Consider the following 16,022-nt stretch of genomic DNA (forward strand, 5'->3'; position numbering starts at 1 on the left):
TTGGGGTATATCAGGGTATGTTGGGGTATATCAGGGTATATTAGGGTATGTTGGGGTATATTAGGGTATGTTGGGGTATATCATGGATATCAGGTTATGGGGTACCCTCGGGGTTGATCTGGGAGCTGTTCTGGTTCTTCTTGCCCAGCCCGACCAGCCCCAGGACCAGGGCCCCGAGGCCCGAGCGTTTCTTCTTGTCGTCTTCGTCGTCGTCGTTGTTCCGGTTCAGCGAGCAGACCTCAGCCGGCTTGGTGGGCGTCGGCCTGCGGGACCAGACGTCACATGATCTCACACAGGAAACAGCCCTCAGTCACATGACCTAACACACAGGAAGTGGGCGGGGCCATTGCAGCCGGAGCGCCCCATTGGTCGTGGTCTTACTTTGCAGGGGCCGTCTCTGGCTCCGGCTCAGACTCCTCGGCCTCTGATTCGCTCGCCAGCAGCGTGGCTCCGCCCCCGACCGCCCCCGCAGCTTCCTGTGAGCCCTCTGGCCCCGCCCCCGACTCCTCGGATTGGCCCTGAGGAGCCTCCGCCCCGCTGTCCCGGCCAATGGGAGGAGAGAACAGCAGCAGGCGGATTGAAAACACAGATACAGAGCAACATGCTAAGCTAACATGCTAACAGAAACAAGACCTTTACACAGGGGTGCACATGACCTTCTCAGTGAGTTCCTCAGGTACTCAGTCCTTAATAAGTGCAGTCTACCCACTGTCCTGTTCAGTGTCGTCCCCACTGTCCTGTTCAGTGTCGTCCCCACTGTCCTCTGCAGTGTCGTCCCCACTGTCCTCTGCAATGTTGTCCCCACTGTCCTCTGCAGTGTCGTCCCCACTGTCCTGTTCAGTGTCGTCCCCACTGTCCTGTTCAGTGTCGTCCCCACTGTCCTCTGCAGTGTCGTCCCCACTGTCCTCTGCAGTGTCGTCCCCACTGTCCTCTGCAGTGTCATCCCCACTGTCCTGTTCAGTGTCGTCCCCACTGTCCTCTGCAGTGTCGTCCCCACTGTCCTCTGCAGTGTCGTCCCCACTGTCCTGTTAAGTGTCGTCCCCACTGTCCTCTGCAGTGTCTTCCCCATTGTCCTCTGCAGTGTCGTCCCCACTGTCCTCTGCAGTGTCTTCCCCATTGTCCTCTGCAGTGTCGTCCCCACTGTCCTCTGCAGTGTCGTCCCCACTGTCCTCTGCAGTGTCGTCCCCACTGTCCTCTGCAGTGTCGTCCCCACTGTCCTGTTCAGCGTCGTCCCCACTGTCCTGTTCAGTGTCGTCCCCACTGTCCTCTGCAGTGTTGTCCCCACTGTCCTGTTCAGTGTCGTCCCCACTGTCCTGTTCAGCGTCGTCCCCACTGTCCTGTTCAGCGTCGTCCCCACTGTCCTGTTCAATGTCTTCCCCACTGTCCTGTTCAGCGTCGTCCCCACTGTCCTGTTCAATGTCTTCCCACTGTCCTGTTCAGCGTCGTCCCCACTGTCCTGTTCAATGTCTTCCCCACTGTCCTGTTCAGTGTCGTCCCCACTGTCCTGTTCAGCGTCGTCCCCACTGTCCTGTTCAATGTCTTCCCCACTGTCCTGTTCAGCGTCGTCCCCACTGTCCTGTTCAATGTCTTCCCCACTGTCCTGTTCAGCGTCGTCCCCACTGTCCTGTTCAGCGTCGTCAGAGGCAGTGTCTTGCCCAAGGACACTTCGACATGGGACTGCAGGGCCAGGGATTGAACCACCAACCTTCCGATTGGCAGACTCTACCACTGAGACATTTCGTCCCGGCTAGCTAGTTTGTTAGCGACGGCTTGCGTCCCACTCGTGTCCTCCCGGCTGTCTTCCTGTTTGCCAGACAGAGGACGGTTGGAGGTCTTTGAGCTGTTGGAACCTGTTTCGTCCGCCAGATGTGGATTTGAGCGGCTCGTCGTGAGCTTCCAGCCCGTCTGGGAGCCACGGTTCCAATAGAACCCTTATCTCCGGCTCCAGGTGGCGTTTCTTTGTAGGTGACGGAACACCAAAGAAGAAGAAGCTTAATGTCTGTTGCTTTGTGGACATCTCTGACCGTAGTCAGGTTAGAGGACAAGACCGGTCAGGTACACGCAGGCCTGAGGACACACGAGGCGTCACGCAGGCCTGAGTTGTGACGCGCATGCGTACTTGCGTACCGGTTATGTGCACCCCTGCCTATACACACACACACACACAGACACACACACAGACACACACACACACACACACACACACACACAGAGACAGACAGACAGACACACACACACACACACACACACACTGAGACAGACAGACAGACACACACACACACACACACACTGAGACAGACACACACACACACACACACACACACACACTGAGACAGACAGACACACACACACACACACACACACACTGAGACAGACAGACACACACACACACACACACACACACACACTGAGACAGACACACACACATATAATCCATGATTGATGTCTCACCTGATCTTGGGGACATCACTGACATCACTGTCTGTTGATTTAAAGGACAGACTGTCCCTCATCTGGAGACACAGACAGACAGACACAAACAAGTGGACAGACAGACAGACACAGACAGGTGGACAGACAGACAGACACAAACAAGTGGACAGACAGACAGACACAGACAGGTGGGCAGACCGGAGGACAGACAGACAGACAGACACAAACAAGTGGACAGACAGACAGACACAGACAGGTGGGCAGACCGGAGGACAGACAGACAGAGAGACAGACAGACAGGTGGGCAGACAGACAGACACAGACAGGTGGGCAGACCGGAGGACAGACAGAGAGACAGACAGACAGGCGGACAGGAGTGTGACATCATCAGTGATGTATGAAGGACATGTTGAGTATTTCGGTCTGCTCACCTGGGACGGGTCCTTCGCACCTGCAGGGACAAAGACACACATCAGTCAGGGGGGGCTCCAGACCCTGATCTGGGGGGAGGGGGGCGGAGCCTCCAGACCCTGATCTAGGGGGGGGCGGAGCCTCCAGACCCTGATATTAGTTCTGGATGGTCCCTACTGAGGATGGACAGAAGGATGGATTCCTCTTACGTGTCACATGACTACGGGGGAGGGGCTACCTGTCTAGGGGGTGTGGCTAACAGTTGGTGCTGTACCATTGGCTGTTTTCAGCAGGTCCTCCCATGTGACCTCTGCATCACGGAGAGAGATGATTGGTCAGATTACAGCAACACAGGGTTAGCATTAAATCACAGTATATAGTAAAAAATACTGTAAAATATATATAAATGGTAAAAAATAAATACTATAAAAAGTATTTCTCCCCCCCTCCCTCCCTCTCTCTCCCCCCTCCCTCCCTCCTTCTTACCTTTTCTGGTTCCTCCAGGAGTCAAGCAGCGTCTCTCGTGCTCTGACACGGACCGGGAGATGAAACAGAGATAAACACAGGAAGGAAGGAATGGATGAATAAGCTAACGTTAAGATGGGGTTAGCAAGCTAACGTTAAGGAGGAGTTAGCAAGCTAACGTTAAGGAGGAGTTAGCAAACTAATGTTAAGTTAGCAAGCTAACGTTAAGTTAGCAAGCTAACGTTAAGGCGGGGTTAGCAAGCTAACGTTAAGATGGGGTTAGCAAGCTAACGTTAAGGAGGAGTTAGCAAGCTAACGTTAAGGAGGAGTTAGCAAACTAATGTTAAGTTAGCAAGCTAACGTTAAGTTAGCAAGCTAACGTTAAGGCGGGGTTAGCAAGCTAACGTTAAGATGGGGTTAGCAAGCTAACGTTAAGGAGGAGTTAGCAAGCTAACGTTAAGGAGGAGTTAGCAAACTAATGTTAAGTTAGCAAGCTAACGTTAAGTTAGCAAGCTAACGTTAAGGCGGGGTTAGCAAGCTAACGTTAAGATGGGGTTAGCAAGCTAACGTTAAGGAGGAGTTAGCAAGCTAACATTAAGGAGGAGTTAGCAAACTAATGTTAAGTAGCAAGCTAACGTTAAGTTAGCAAGCTAACGTTAAGGCGGGGTTAGCAAGCTAACGTTAAGGAGGAGTTAGCAAGCTAACGTTAAGGAGGAGTTAGCAAACTAATGTTAAGTTAGCAAGCTAACGTTAAGTTAGCAAGCTAACGTTAAGCGGGTTAGCAAGCTAACGTTAAGATGGGGTTAGCAAGCTAACGTTAAGGAGGAGTTAGCAAGCTAACGTTAAGGAGGAGTTAGCAAGCTAACGTTAAGGAGGAGTTAGCAAACTAATGTTAAGGAGGAGTTAGCAAACTAATGTTAAGTTAGCAAGCTAACGTTAAGTTAGCAAGCTAACGTTAAGGCGGGGTTAGCAAGCTAACGTTAAGATGGGGTTAGCAAGCTAACGTTAAGGAGGAGTTAGCAAGCTAACGTTAAGGAGGAGTTAGCAAGCTAATGTTAAGTTAGCAAGCTAACGTTAAGTTAGCAAGCTAACGTTAAGGCGGGGTTAGCAAGCTAACGCCAAGACGAGTTAGCAAGCTAACGTAAAGGTTCTGACGTTAGCGGTCTGACCCGCTGCTGCTGGTTCTAACGTTAGCTAAGTCTAATTGGAAATACTGAAAAACACAACCTGTGATATACACACCTGGAGTTTGTGGGGGCGCGGCTGCTGCAGGGGCCGGTGTTGGTGCCAGGGCAGGGGCCGGTGTTGGTGCCAGGGCAGGGGCCGGTGTTGGGGGAACAGTAGCTTCAGAAGCCGGCATTAATTGGACTACAGGAGGAGCAGGGGGCGGGGCTTGAGAAGGTGCAGTAGCTGGAGCAGTGGGTGCAGTTGGTTCAGGAGGGTCAGTAGGTGCAACAGGAGCTGTGGGCGGGGCTTGGACTTGTGCCGGAGCAGGAACTGGAGGCGGGGCTTGGACTTGTATTGGTGCAGGGACAGTAGTTGGTGCTGGGGTTTGAGCTAGAATTGGGGGAGGGGCTTGCGCTAGAGGAGGGAATATGGGCGGGGCTTGTACCGGAGAAGGAACTGGGGGCGGGACTGGTACTGGAGCTGGGGTCGAGGCTTTTACCAAAAGAGGGACTGTGGCGGGGCTTGGACTTGTCCCGGAGCAGTAGTAAGTGCAGGGGGTGGTTGGGGGTTGGGGGGTCCAGGAGGAGGTGGGGCTTGGATTCGTATACGCGGCGGTGGTATAGGATTTGCAGGGGGAGGAGGGGCTTGTGTGTTGAAAGGGGGAGGGGCCTGTTGATGTAGGGTGGGTGGAGCTACAGTTGCCATTGGTGCTCCTGCAGCAGGCGTGGCCAAAACTGACGGACAGCAAAAGAGTTCAGAGAAATGGAAAAGAAAATCAGACGATGGAATGATGAAGGATCACATGACCTGTTTCACATGGCTATGGTTCTAAGGTTCTAAATTTAAAACTAGACTTTATTTACCAGGGGAGAGTGGAGTGATCCCCAACGCAAAACGGCATTTGGGAAGTCATCCTTTTCTCACATTGCCATGACTCCAACAGACATTACTTCATGTAGAAGTCCCCACGCCTGTGGCAGGGTTGGTTCACTGGTAGAGCGGGCACACATGCACTGAGAGGTCTATGCCTCGATACAGAGGTTCAGGGAATCCGACCTGTGATGATTTCCTGCATGTCTTCCCCCCCACTCCCCTTTCTCACCTGTCCTGTTGGTGGGACCTTGGTTGGACCTTTGTTGGATTTTGGTTGGACCTTCCTTAGATCTTGCTTTGACCTTTGTTTGACCTTGCTTGGACCTTGGTTGGACTTTCCTTAGACCTTGGTTGGACCTTGGTTTGACCTTCCTTAGACCTTGGTTGGACCTTGGTTTGACCTTATTGGAACCTTGGTTTGACCTTTTTTGAACATTGGTTGGACCTTATTTGGACCTTCCTTTGAACTTATTTGAACCTTGGTTGGACCTTCCTTAGACCTTGGTTTAACCTTATGTGGACCTTCCTTAGACCTTGGTTGGACCTTATGTGGACCTTCCTTAGACCTTGGTTGGACCTTATGTGGACCTTCCTTAGACCTTGGTTGGGCCTTGTTTGGACCTTCCTTAGACCTTGGTTGGACCTTATGTGGACCTTCCTTAGACCTTGGTTGGACCTTATGTTGACCTTCCTTAGACCTTGTTTGGACCTTCCTTAGACCTTGGTTGGACCTTCCTTAGACCTTGGTTGGGCCTTCTTTGGACCTTCCTTAGACCTTCCTTAGACCTTGGTTGGGCCTTGTTTGGACCTTCCTTAGACCTTCCTTAGACCTTGGTGGACCTTCCTTAGACCTTGTTTGGACCATGGTTGGGCCTTGTTTGGACCTTCCTTAGACCTTCCTTAGACCTTGGGTGGACCTTCCTTAGACCTTGGGTGGACCTTCCTTAGACCTTGGGTGGACCTTCCTTAGACCTTGGTTGGGCCTTGTTTGGACCTTCCTTAGACCTTCCTTAGACCTTGGTGGACCTTCCTTAGACCTTGGTTGGGCCTTGTTTGGACCTTCCTTAGACCTTCCTTAGACCTTGGGTGGACCTTCCTTAGACCTTGTTTGGACCTTCCTTAGACCTTGGTTGGGCCTTGTTTGGACCTTCCTTAGACCTTGGTTGGGCCTTGTTTGGACCTTCCTTAGACCTTGGTTGGGCCTTGTTTGGACCTTCCTTAGACCTTGTTTGGGCCTTGTTTGGACCTTCCTTAGACCTTCCTTAGACCTTGGGTGGACCTTCCTTAGACCTTGTTAGGACCATGGTTGGGCCTTGTTTGGACCTTCCTTAGTTAGTTCATGTTTATTGTCCCCATAGGGAAATTAGGTTGCAGATCACATCACATGGTATTCAACATTAACACAGATAAGGCAAGGAGGAAAAACAAAACCTATGTACACCACCACTCGTACCATAAACCAGAATAATATGAAGGGGGGGGGGGGGGGGGGTAGAGTTCCAGACCAGCTGGGAGAAAGAAGAGAATAAAATAGATACACAAAATATATATCATTGGACGGGACCTTCATTATTAAGGAGTTTAATGGCCTGTGGAACAAAGGAGAGCTTAGATCTGTTTTTTTTAAACAAAGGACAGTATCGTCATCCTGAGGGGGGGGGGGGGGGGGGGGGCTTCTGGTTGCCCACAATGCTATTTGCCTTCTCCGTATCCTGTTTTTGTATAAACTTTCCATACTTGGAAATGGAATACCCGGAAGTTTGCTGGAAGTTATTATTATTTTCCTAATGTACTTTTTTTGTGCTTCAGTGGCGTTGCCATGCCAACAGATGATACCAAAGGAAAGAACACTTTCAATGAAAGCCCAGTAGAACATCTGAAGTACGTTGCTGCTGACATTAAAGGACAACAGGTTCCTTAAGAAGAACATTCTTTGTTGGGACTTAGTATTTAATCTGTCAGACCAACTGTCCCATTTAAGTTTGTGGTGGAGCACCATGCCGAGGTATTTATACTCTGTGACTGTTTCTAAAGGAATCCCATGGATACAGGTGGGTTTAAGGGACTGTGCTTTTCTAAAATCAATTAGCATCTCCTTTGTTTTAGAGGTATTCAAGATAAGGTTTGACTTCTCACACCAATCAGTAAAAAAGTTACGAACTGGGCCATGCTCCTCTTCCTGGTCGTATAGGAGACTAACCAGGGCGGTATCATCTGCATACTTGATAAAATGCCTGTTAGGGAAAGTGCTGGTGCAGGAGTTAGTGTACAGGATGAACACCAGGGAAGATAAACACATCCCTGGGGGGAGCCTGTGCAGGTGGTCATATTGTCAGAGAGTGACGTACCAACTCTGACTCGCTGTACTCTACAGCTAAGAAAATCAACAATCCATGAGACCACATCATCTTCAATAAAAAATTCCTCTGTTAAAATATTTGCTAAAATACTCGACTTAATAGTGTTGAAAGCAGAAGAAAAATCAGCAAAAATGATTTTGGCATGGGCCTTTGGCTTCTCTAAATGAACGTGCAGAAGATGCAATAGAGTTGCAACAGCATCTTCAACTCCTCTGGATGCTTGATACGCAGACTGCATAAGGGTCTAGAAGGTGCTGCGTTTTGGAGATGATGTAGCTCTTAACTAGGCGCTCAAAGCACTTCATTACCAGTGAAGTTAGTGCTATGGGCCGGAAGTCGTTAGGCTCGTTAGGCCTGGGGATTTTTGGCACTGGTACAATTGTGGAAGTTTTCCATAGAGTGGGGACTTTTTTCAGGTTGAGAGAGGACTTAAAAACCCCTGTAAATACAGGTGTGAGCTGCTCCGCACAGTATTTAAGAACCTCTCCTCCAATATGGTCAGGGCCAGGGCTTTTTCTAATATTACAGCCTTTAAATAATTGGAGTACTTCTGTCTCTTCTATGCTTATGCTGGAGGGAAGTGCAGTCATGGTAAAGGCCTCGGCACTTGTGCTGCTCTCAAAACGGCAGAAGAATGAATTCAATTGGTTTGCCATTTCCTTTCCATCAGAACCACCATTCAGGGTCCAGGAGGGCTTACCCCGGCCCTGGTGTGGGATGGATGTCATGTTTTTAATTCCTTTCCAAGCCTCTCTGGAGTTGCCAGAGCCCAGAGAGGCTTCTAACTTCTGTTTATAGCTGAACTTATCCAGCTGTATTTGCCTTTTTATTTCTCTCTGTATGTCCCTCCTTGCAGACTCATCCTGATTTTGATAAGCTTTTTTTTTCTTTTTAATGAGTTTTTTTAAGTTGCCAGATACCCAGGGCTTATCATTTGAATATACTTTGTATGTCTTTGTGGGTATTACAGAGTCTACGCAGAAGCAGATATAATCAGACACAGCCACAACCTGTTCATTAATGTCTTGAGCATCAAATACTTCCCATTGTGTGCACTCAAAACATCCTTGCAAGGCCAAAATGCTATCACTACTCCACAACTTAACAGTCCTTACTTGAGGTTTTTCCCTCTCATAGAGTCTCTTATAGACAGGACGGAGATAGACCACATTGTGGTCAGATGCTCCCAGTGGAGGAAGCAGGGAGGCAGTATATGCATCCTTAACAGTTCCATAGCACATATCTAGAGTCTGATTCTTCCTGACAGTCAACGTACTGGTAAAAGGTGCGGAGGGACTTTTTCATAGAGCACCTGTTAAAATCTCCAAGAATAAATTTTGGAGCATCTGGAGATAGAGACTCAAGTTTCTGTGATATATTAAATATAATTTCAGTAGCTTTTTTAAAATCAGCTTTGGGATGTATATAGACCACGGTGAAAAAGACTTGAGGAAACTCCCTCGGGAGATGGTAGGGTCGGAGAGAAAGACACAACATCTGTATGTCAGGGGTGCACAGCTGCTCCCTGACCGTCACTGCCCCACACCACTCGTCTCTGATCAGAAGGCAGACTCCGCCCCCCCGACTCTTCGCTGTGATGTCCGGGTCTCGGTCGGTTCTAAACGCCGAGAAACCCGTGGGCTCCATTGCACTTGACTCAATATTCTTGTCCAGCCAGGTCTCAGTGATAAGACACAGGCACTCCTGTACTCGTGCAGGTATCGGGTGTTGGCTGACAGCTCGTCTGTCTTTGCTCCCAGGGACTGGGCGTTGATTAGCAGGACCGATCTCAGGGACTGGGCGTTGATTAGCAGGACCGAAGGCAGAGGAAGTTTATTCTTCAGCTTCTTCAGCCGGTGACGAACGCCGCCTTTGGATCCACGTTTCCGCTTTTTCCGTATAGAATCCCTGCTAGAGTTCTTCTTAAGATAGTCAGGTATTAACTCATCAACATGTGAGAAATCCGTTGGTAGGTGATTCCGCAGTAGCAGCAGAGTTTCTCTGCTATAGTGAAACTCACGAGCAACGCCGCCAGCAGCGTTGTGGTTGAGTCCATAGCTCCAATAGCTGTTTAAAATCACAACAAACAGGCTGATTCTGCACCACAGGGCGAGATCCATGATTACTGCTCCAATGCAGTGATAAAACAGTCACAATCACTCAGACGTACAGGAAACAAAACAGCAACAAACAAATACCAACGTGATGACACCGCAGGGCAGCCACTGTGCAGCGCCCCTTAGACCTTGTTTGGACCATGGTTGGACCTTGGTTGGACCTTCCTTAGACCTTGTTTGGACCATGGTTGGACCTTGGTTGGACCTTCCTTAGACCTTGTTTGGACCATGGTTGGACCTTGGTTGGACCTTCCATAATAGTTTTCTTTTTAAATATTTTTTAAATATCTTTTGGCCTTATTAAGCTGAATAGATGAAAGGGGAGAGAGGGGGGGACATGCAGCACATGGCAGCAGGACGGAGTCGAACCTGCAGCAGCTGCGTCGAGGAGTAAACCTCCATATTTGGGCGCGTGCTCCACCAGGTGAGCTAACAGACTTACTTTTATCCGGAGATCCTTTGGGCGGGACGATGGGCAGCTGGCGTCCACGGCGGGCCAGTCCTCCAAGGGGGTTAGTCCTGTTGAAAAGACACCACAGGACTCAAACTACCAACCTGGGAAGGATTTCCATTGGCTAGGTCCCGCCCTACTCTGCATTTGATTGGCTAGCACTCGTTGCCTTGACTGGTTGGATTGGTTAGAGTTAGACATGAGGAGTCGGATTGGTCAGACCTTCCTTGGACTTTTCTTGGGTGGGGTTGGGACAGCGGATATGACCCATGCCTTTGGTGTTCGATTCCCACTGTGAGACATCACCCATGTGTCCCCGAGCAAGGCACTAACCCCTGGTTGCTCCAGAGGTGTGCAACCTCTGATGTAGAGCAGTAGGAAGTTACTTTGGATAAAAGCATCGGCTAAATGTGGAGAATAGAGTAGAATGCCTTTACTGTCATTTTGTGTACTGTATATATATATATAAAGTATACAGAATTTATATATATGTGTAATATACAGTATATAAATAATATTGCACTGTAATGTAATATTAGGGTAGGAACTCCCGGGTTAGTCAATAAGAAGCAGAGTTGCATCCGTTGAAATGTAAAATGGCCGACCTGACGGGGGGGGGCTTTGTTTATTTAGACGTGTTACATGCTAATGATGCTAGCTAACGATGCTAGCTAATGATGCTAGCTAACAATTCTAGCTAAACTACACAATAGTACACAATACTACACAATACTACACAATAGTACACAATAGTACACGGACTACTAGAACGTGTGTACCTGAGCAGGTCGCTGTCGAAGCCGTCGGGTTCGTACGGAAAATCAGGAATAAAATCCTGACTGAGAACACAAACACCAGCTTAGTAACTAGTTACTAGTTCCTTTAGTTACTAGTTACTAGTTCCTTTAGTAACTAGTTCCTTTAGTTACCAGTTCCTTTAGTAACTAGTTCCTTTAGTTACTAGTTCCTTTAGTTACCAGTTCCTTTAGTAACCAGTTCCTTTAGTTACTAGTTCCTTTAGTTACCAGTTCCTTTAGTAACTAGTTCCTTTAGTTACCAGTTCCTTTAGTAACTAGTTCCTTTAGTTACCAGTTCCTTTAGTAACTAGTTCCTTTAGTTACCAGTTCCTTTAGTTACTAGTTCCTAGTTCCTTTAGTTACTAGTTCCTTTAGTTACTAGTTCCTTTAGTTACCAGTTCCTTTAGTAACTAGTTCCTTTAGTTACCAGTTCCTTTAGTTACTAGTTCCTAGTTCCTTTAGTTACTAGTTACCCTTTAGTTACTAGTTCCTAGTTCCTTTAGTTACAGTTCCTTTAGTTACTAGATCCTAGTTCCTTTAGTAACTAGTTCCTTTAGTTACTAGTTCCTTTAGTAACTAGTTCCTTTAGTTACCAGTTCCTTTAGTTACCAGTTCCTTTAGTTACTAGTTCCTTTAGTTACTAGTTATTAGTTACCAGTTCCTTTAGTTACTAGTTCCTTTAGTTACTAGTTCCTTTAGTTACTAGTTCCTTTAGTTACTAGTTTCTTTAGTTACTAGTTTCTTTAGTTACTAGTTTCTTTAGTTACCAGTTCCTTTAGTTACTAGTTCCTTTAGTTACTAGTTCCTTTAGTTACTAGTTCCTTTAGTTACTAGTTCCTTTAGTTACCAGTTCCTTTAGTAACTAGTTCCTTTAGTTACTAGTTCCTTTAGTTACCAGTTCCTTTAGTAACCAGTTCCTTTAGTTACCAGTTCCTTTAGTTACCAGTTCCTTTAGTAACTAGTTCCTTTAGTTACCAGTTCCTTTAGTTACTAGTTCCTAGTTCCTTTAGTTACTAGTTCCTTTAGTTACTAGTTCCTTTAGTTACCAGTTCCTTTAGTAACTAGTTCCTTTAGTTACCAGTTCCTTTAGTTACTAGTTCCTAGTTCCTTTAGTTACTAGTTCCTAGTTCCTTTAGTTACTAGTTCCTAGTTCCTTTAGTTACCAGTTCCTTTAGTTACTAGTTCCTTTAGTTACTAGTTCCTAGTTCCTTTAGTAACTAGTTCCTTTAGTTACTACTTCCTTTAGTAACTAGTTCCTTTAGTTACCAGTTCCTTTAGTTACCAGTTCCTTTAGTTACCAGTTCCTTTAGTTACCAGTTCCTTTAGTTACTAGTTTATTTAGTTACCAGTTCCTTTAGTTACTAGTTCCTTTAGTTACTAGTTCCTTTAGTTACTAGTTACTTTAGTTACTAGTTCCTTTAGTTACTAGTTTCTTTAGTTACCAGTTCCTTTAGTTACTAGTTCCTTTAGTTACTAGTTCCTTTAGTTACTAGTTACTTTAGTTACTAGTTCCTTTAGTTAATAGTTCCTTTAGTTAATAGTTCCTTTAGTTACTAGTTACCAGTTCCTTTAGTTACTAGTTACTAGTTCCTTTAGTTACTAGTTCCTTTAGTAACTAGTTCCTTTAGTTACCAGTTCCTTTAGTAACTAGTTCCTTTAGTTACCAGTTCCTTTAGTTACTAGTTCCTTTAGTTCCTAGTTCCTAGTTCCTTTAGTAACTAGTTCCTTTAGTAACTAATTCCTTTAGTTACTAGTTACTAGTTCCTTTAGTTTTTAGTTACTAGTTCCTTTAGTTACTAGTTCCTAGTTCCTTTAGTAACTAGTTCCTTTAGTAACTAATTCCTTTAGTTACTAGTTACTAGTTCCTTTAGTTACTAGTTACTAGTTCCTTTAGTTACTAGTTACTAGTTCCTTTAGTTACTAGTTCCTTTAGTTACCAGTTCCTTTAGTTACCAGTTCCTTTAGTTACCAGTTCCTTTAGTTACTAGTTCCTTTAGTTACTAGTTACTCCGACCACTAGACACACAACAACAACTAACAGGAAGTAAAGCTCTTTCAGAATGAAGTGGTAAATGTCTAAAGCTAATTGACAATACATTACCCAGAAGCCCCGGGACTTACCTGTAGTCCTCACTGCTCCCGGTCATCATGTGGCTCGTCCAGGGAGGCTGGTTAGAACCGTTATAGTATCTTACACACACACACACACGCACACACACACGCACACACACACGCACACACACACACACACGCGCACACACACACACGCGCACACACGCGCACACACGCGCACACACGCGCACACACACGCACACCACACACACACACACACACACACCACACACACACACACACACACACGCACACACGCACACACGCACACACGCACACACACACGCACACACACACGCACACGCACAAAGTTCTGATTATAATGAAACCACAGGAAGTGAACTACAGGAACTACAAGTTCTTCTTCTACAACTGCTGTACCTGTCGTGTGAATCGAGAGAGTTGGCGACAGAAATTCTCCTCATAGTCCTCCTAAATAATCAGAGACAGACGTTCAGAACCAGAACCCAGACCAGCAGCCAGACCAGCAGCCAGACCAGCAGCAAAACCAGAACCCAGACCAGCAGCCAGACCAAAACCCAGACCAGCAGCCAGACCAGAAGCCAGACCAGAACCCAGACCAGCAGCAAAACCAGAACCCAGACCAGCAGCCAGACCAGCAGCCAGACCAGAACCCAGACCAGCAGCCAGACCAGAACCCAGACCAGAACCCAGACCAGCAGCCAGACCAGCAGCCAGACCAGACCTGACTAGAATTAGCATTTAAATCCACAACTACCCAGACATCTAGACTGTTCTGTGATTGGCTGCCGTGTGATTGGCTGCCGTGTGATTGGCTGCTCTGTGATTACCTGCCGTGTGATTGGCTGCCGTGTGATTGGCTGCCGTGTGATTGGCTGCTGTGTGATTACCTGCCGTGTGATTGGCTGCCGTGTGATTGGCTGCTGTGTGATTACCTGCCGTGTGATTGGCTGCCGTGTGATTGGCTGCTCTGTGATTACCTGCCGTGTGATTGGCTGCTGTACTGCCCGGCGTCTGAGTTCGCTCGGCTCAGTTTGGTTCCCCGTAGCAACCGCACGGCGTCCTCACGGTACAATGGGTACAGGGGGTTACCGCTGGCACCAGAGGTCAGAGGTCAGGGTGACACACACACACACACACACACACACACACACACACACACACACACACACACACACAGGAACAACTGTTACCGGTGAGGAGACGGTTGGCTCGGCGACCGTGACCTTATCCTGACCAGGTCGGATCGAGAGCCGTGATTGGACGATATGACCTGCTCCGGCACTGAGAGGGTGGAGCTGTGGAAGTCCCGCCTGAAGTCTGGATATGGACACGGGGGGGGGGGTGAGAAACGGGTGGGGGGGGCTGTATTGTAGATGAGGTGCATTATGGGACATGGAGTTTACCTGATATCACCCCGATGCCGTCTTCACAGTCAAAATCTGAAAACTCGCCATCATAGATCCTTTGAGACCCTGGGGGGGCAGGGGGGGGGGGGGGGGAGAGATCGTCATTGAAAAATATCTATATACACAAGTGTGTGTGTGTGTGTGTGTGTGTGTGTGTGTGTGTGTGTGTGTGTGTGTGTGTGTCTTACTGTGCTGTAGTCCTCTCCTCTGCAGGTAGGGGGCGCTGTCTAGGAGCTGCAGTTTGTACCAGTGAGGCTGATCGTCCAGCAGAGCAGACTCCATCTCTACGAGCACCTGAACACAGCATCAGTCAGCATATCTCCACCAGACTCCATGTAAATAATCACTACTTTTAGCGTGTATAGAGCAGCATATCTCCACCAGACTCCATGTAAATAATCACTACTTTTAGCGTGTATAGAGCAGCATATCTCCACCAGACTCCATGTAAATAATCACTACTTTTAGCGTGTATAGAGCAGCATATCTCCACCAGACTCCATGTAAATAATCACTACTTTTAGCATGTATAGAGCAGCATATCTCCACCAGACTCCATGTAAATAATCACTACTTTTAGCGTGTATAGAGCAGCATATCTCCACCAGACTCCATGTAAATAATCACTACTTTTAGCATGTATAGAGCAGCATATCTCCACATGTAAATGTGTGAATTAAGAGTTTATTCCAACCAGACCAGAGTGGTGATTGGTGGAACAGTGGAAAGATGAACCAAGATGGCTTTTGGTAGTTTTATTTAGTTTCTGTCCACTTTGAATGATTGTGTTTTAAAATGATAAAAGTAGTGATTATTTACATGGAGTCTGGTGGAGATATGCTGCTCTATACACGCTAAAAGTAGTGATTATTTACATGGAGTCTGGTGGAGATATGCTGCTCTATACACGCTAAAAGTAGTGATTATTTACATGGAGTCTGGTGGAGATATGCTGCTCTATACACGCTAAAAGTAGTGATTATTTACATGGAGTCTGGTGGAGATATGCTGCTCTATACACGCTAAAAGTAGTGATTATTTACATGGAGTCTGGTGGAGATATGCTGCTCTATACACGCTAAAAGTAGTGATTATTTACATGGAGTCTGGTGGGCTTGGTGACAGTGATTTCAGGACTGGATCTTACTCTTTAACAGAAAGGGTTGTCTCTGTGTGCGCCTACCTCTCCCAGGAACTGGTTTTCCTCCTCCCGGACCCGGGCCTGGTCCCAGACCGTCAGCTCCAGCATCCGCTCTCTGAACTCTCTCTGAGGGACCGGAGAGTACATGAAGGTCTGGTTCCACCGCGGCTCCACAGACTTCTTCACCGTCTTGGTCCGCCTCTTACTCTTATCGCTGTGACAACGGGTGACAACAAGCAACCAATCAGAGAGAGGACACAACCATCGACCAATCACAGAGAGGACACAACCATCGACCAATCAC

At 47.4% G+C, this 16,022-nt stretch overlaps 1 protein-coding gene across 1 annotated transcript in view; it reads right to left on the minus strand.

Moving 5' to 3' along the window:
• Positions 1-105: 105 nt before the first annotated feature.
• Positions 106-16,022, minus strand: part of LOC116677119 (regulating synaptic membrane exocytosis protein 2-like) — a gene marked incomplete at its 3' end in the record, with an annotated part of 21,105 nt that continues 5,188 nt past the window's right edge. The window contains 16 exon segments of the mRNA XM_032507812.1: positions 106-263; positions 382-537; positions 2,452-2,884; positions 3,119-3,154; positions 3,331-3,372; positions 4,552-5,008; positions 5,011-5,210; positions 10,269-10,345; positions 11,057-11,116; positions 13,196-13,264; positions 13,568-13,618; positions 14,149-14,262; positions 14,362-14,488; positions 14,575-14,643; positions 14,766-14,871; positions 15,761-15,932. Of these exon segments, the coding sequence (XP_032363703.1) occupies positions 106-263; positions 382-537; positions 2,452-2,884; positions 3,119-3,154; positions 3,331-3,372; positions 4,552-5,008; positions 5,011-5,210; positions 10,269-10,345; positions 11,057-11,116; positions 13,196-13,264; positions 13,568-13,618; positions 14,149-14,262; positions 14,362-14,488; positions 14,575-14,643; positions 14,766-14,871; positions 15,761-15,932 (2,327 nt within the window).

Source organism: Etheostoma spectabile, unplaced genomic scaffold (genome assembly GCF_008692095.1).
Source record: "Etheostoma spectabile isolate EspeVRDwgs_2016 unplaced genomic scaffold, UIUC_Espe_1.0 scaffold00004397, whole genome shotgun sequence".
Lineage (NCBI taxonomy): Eukaryota > Metazoa > Chordata > Actinopteri > Perciformes > Percidae > Etheostoma > Etheostoma spectabile.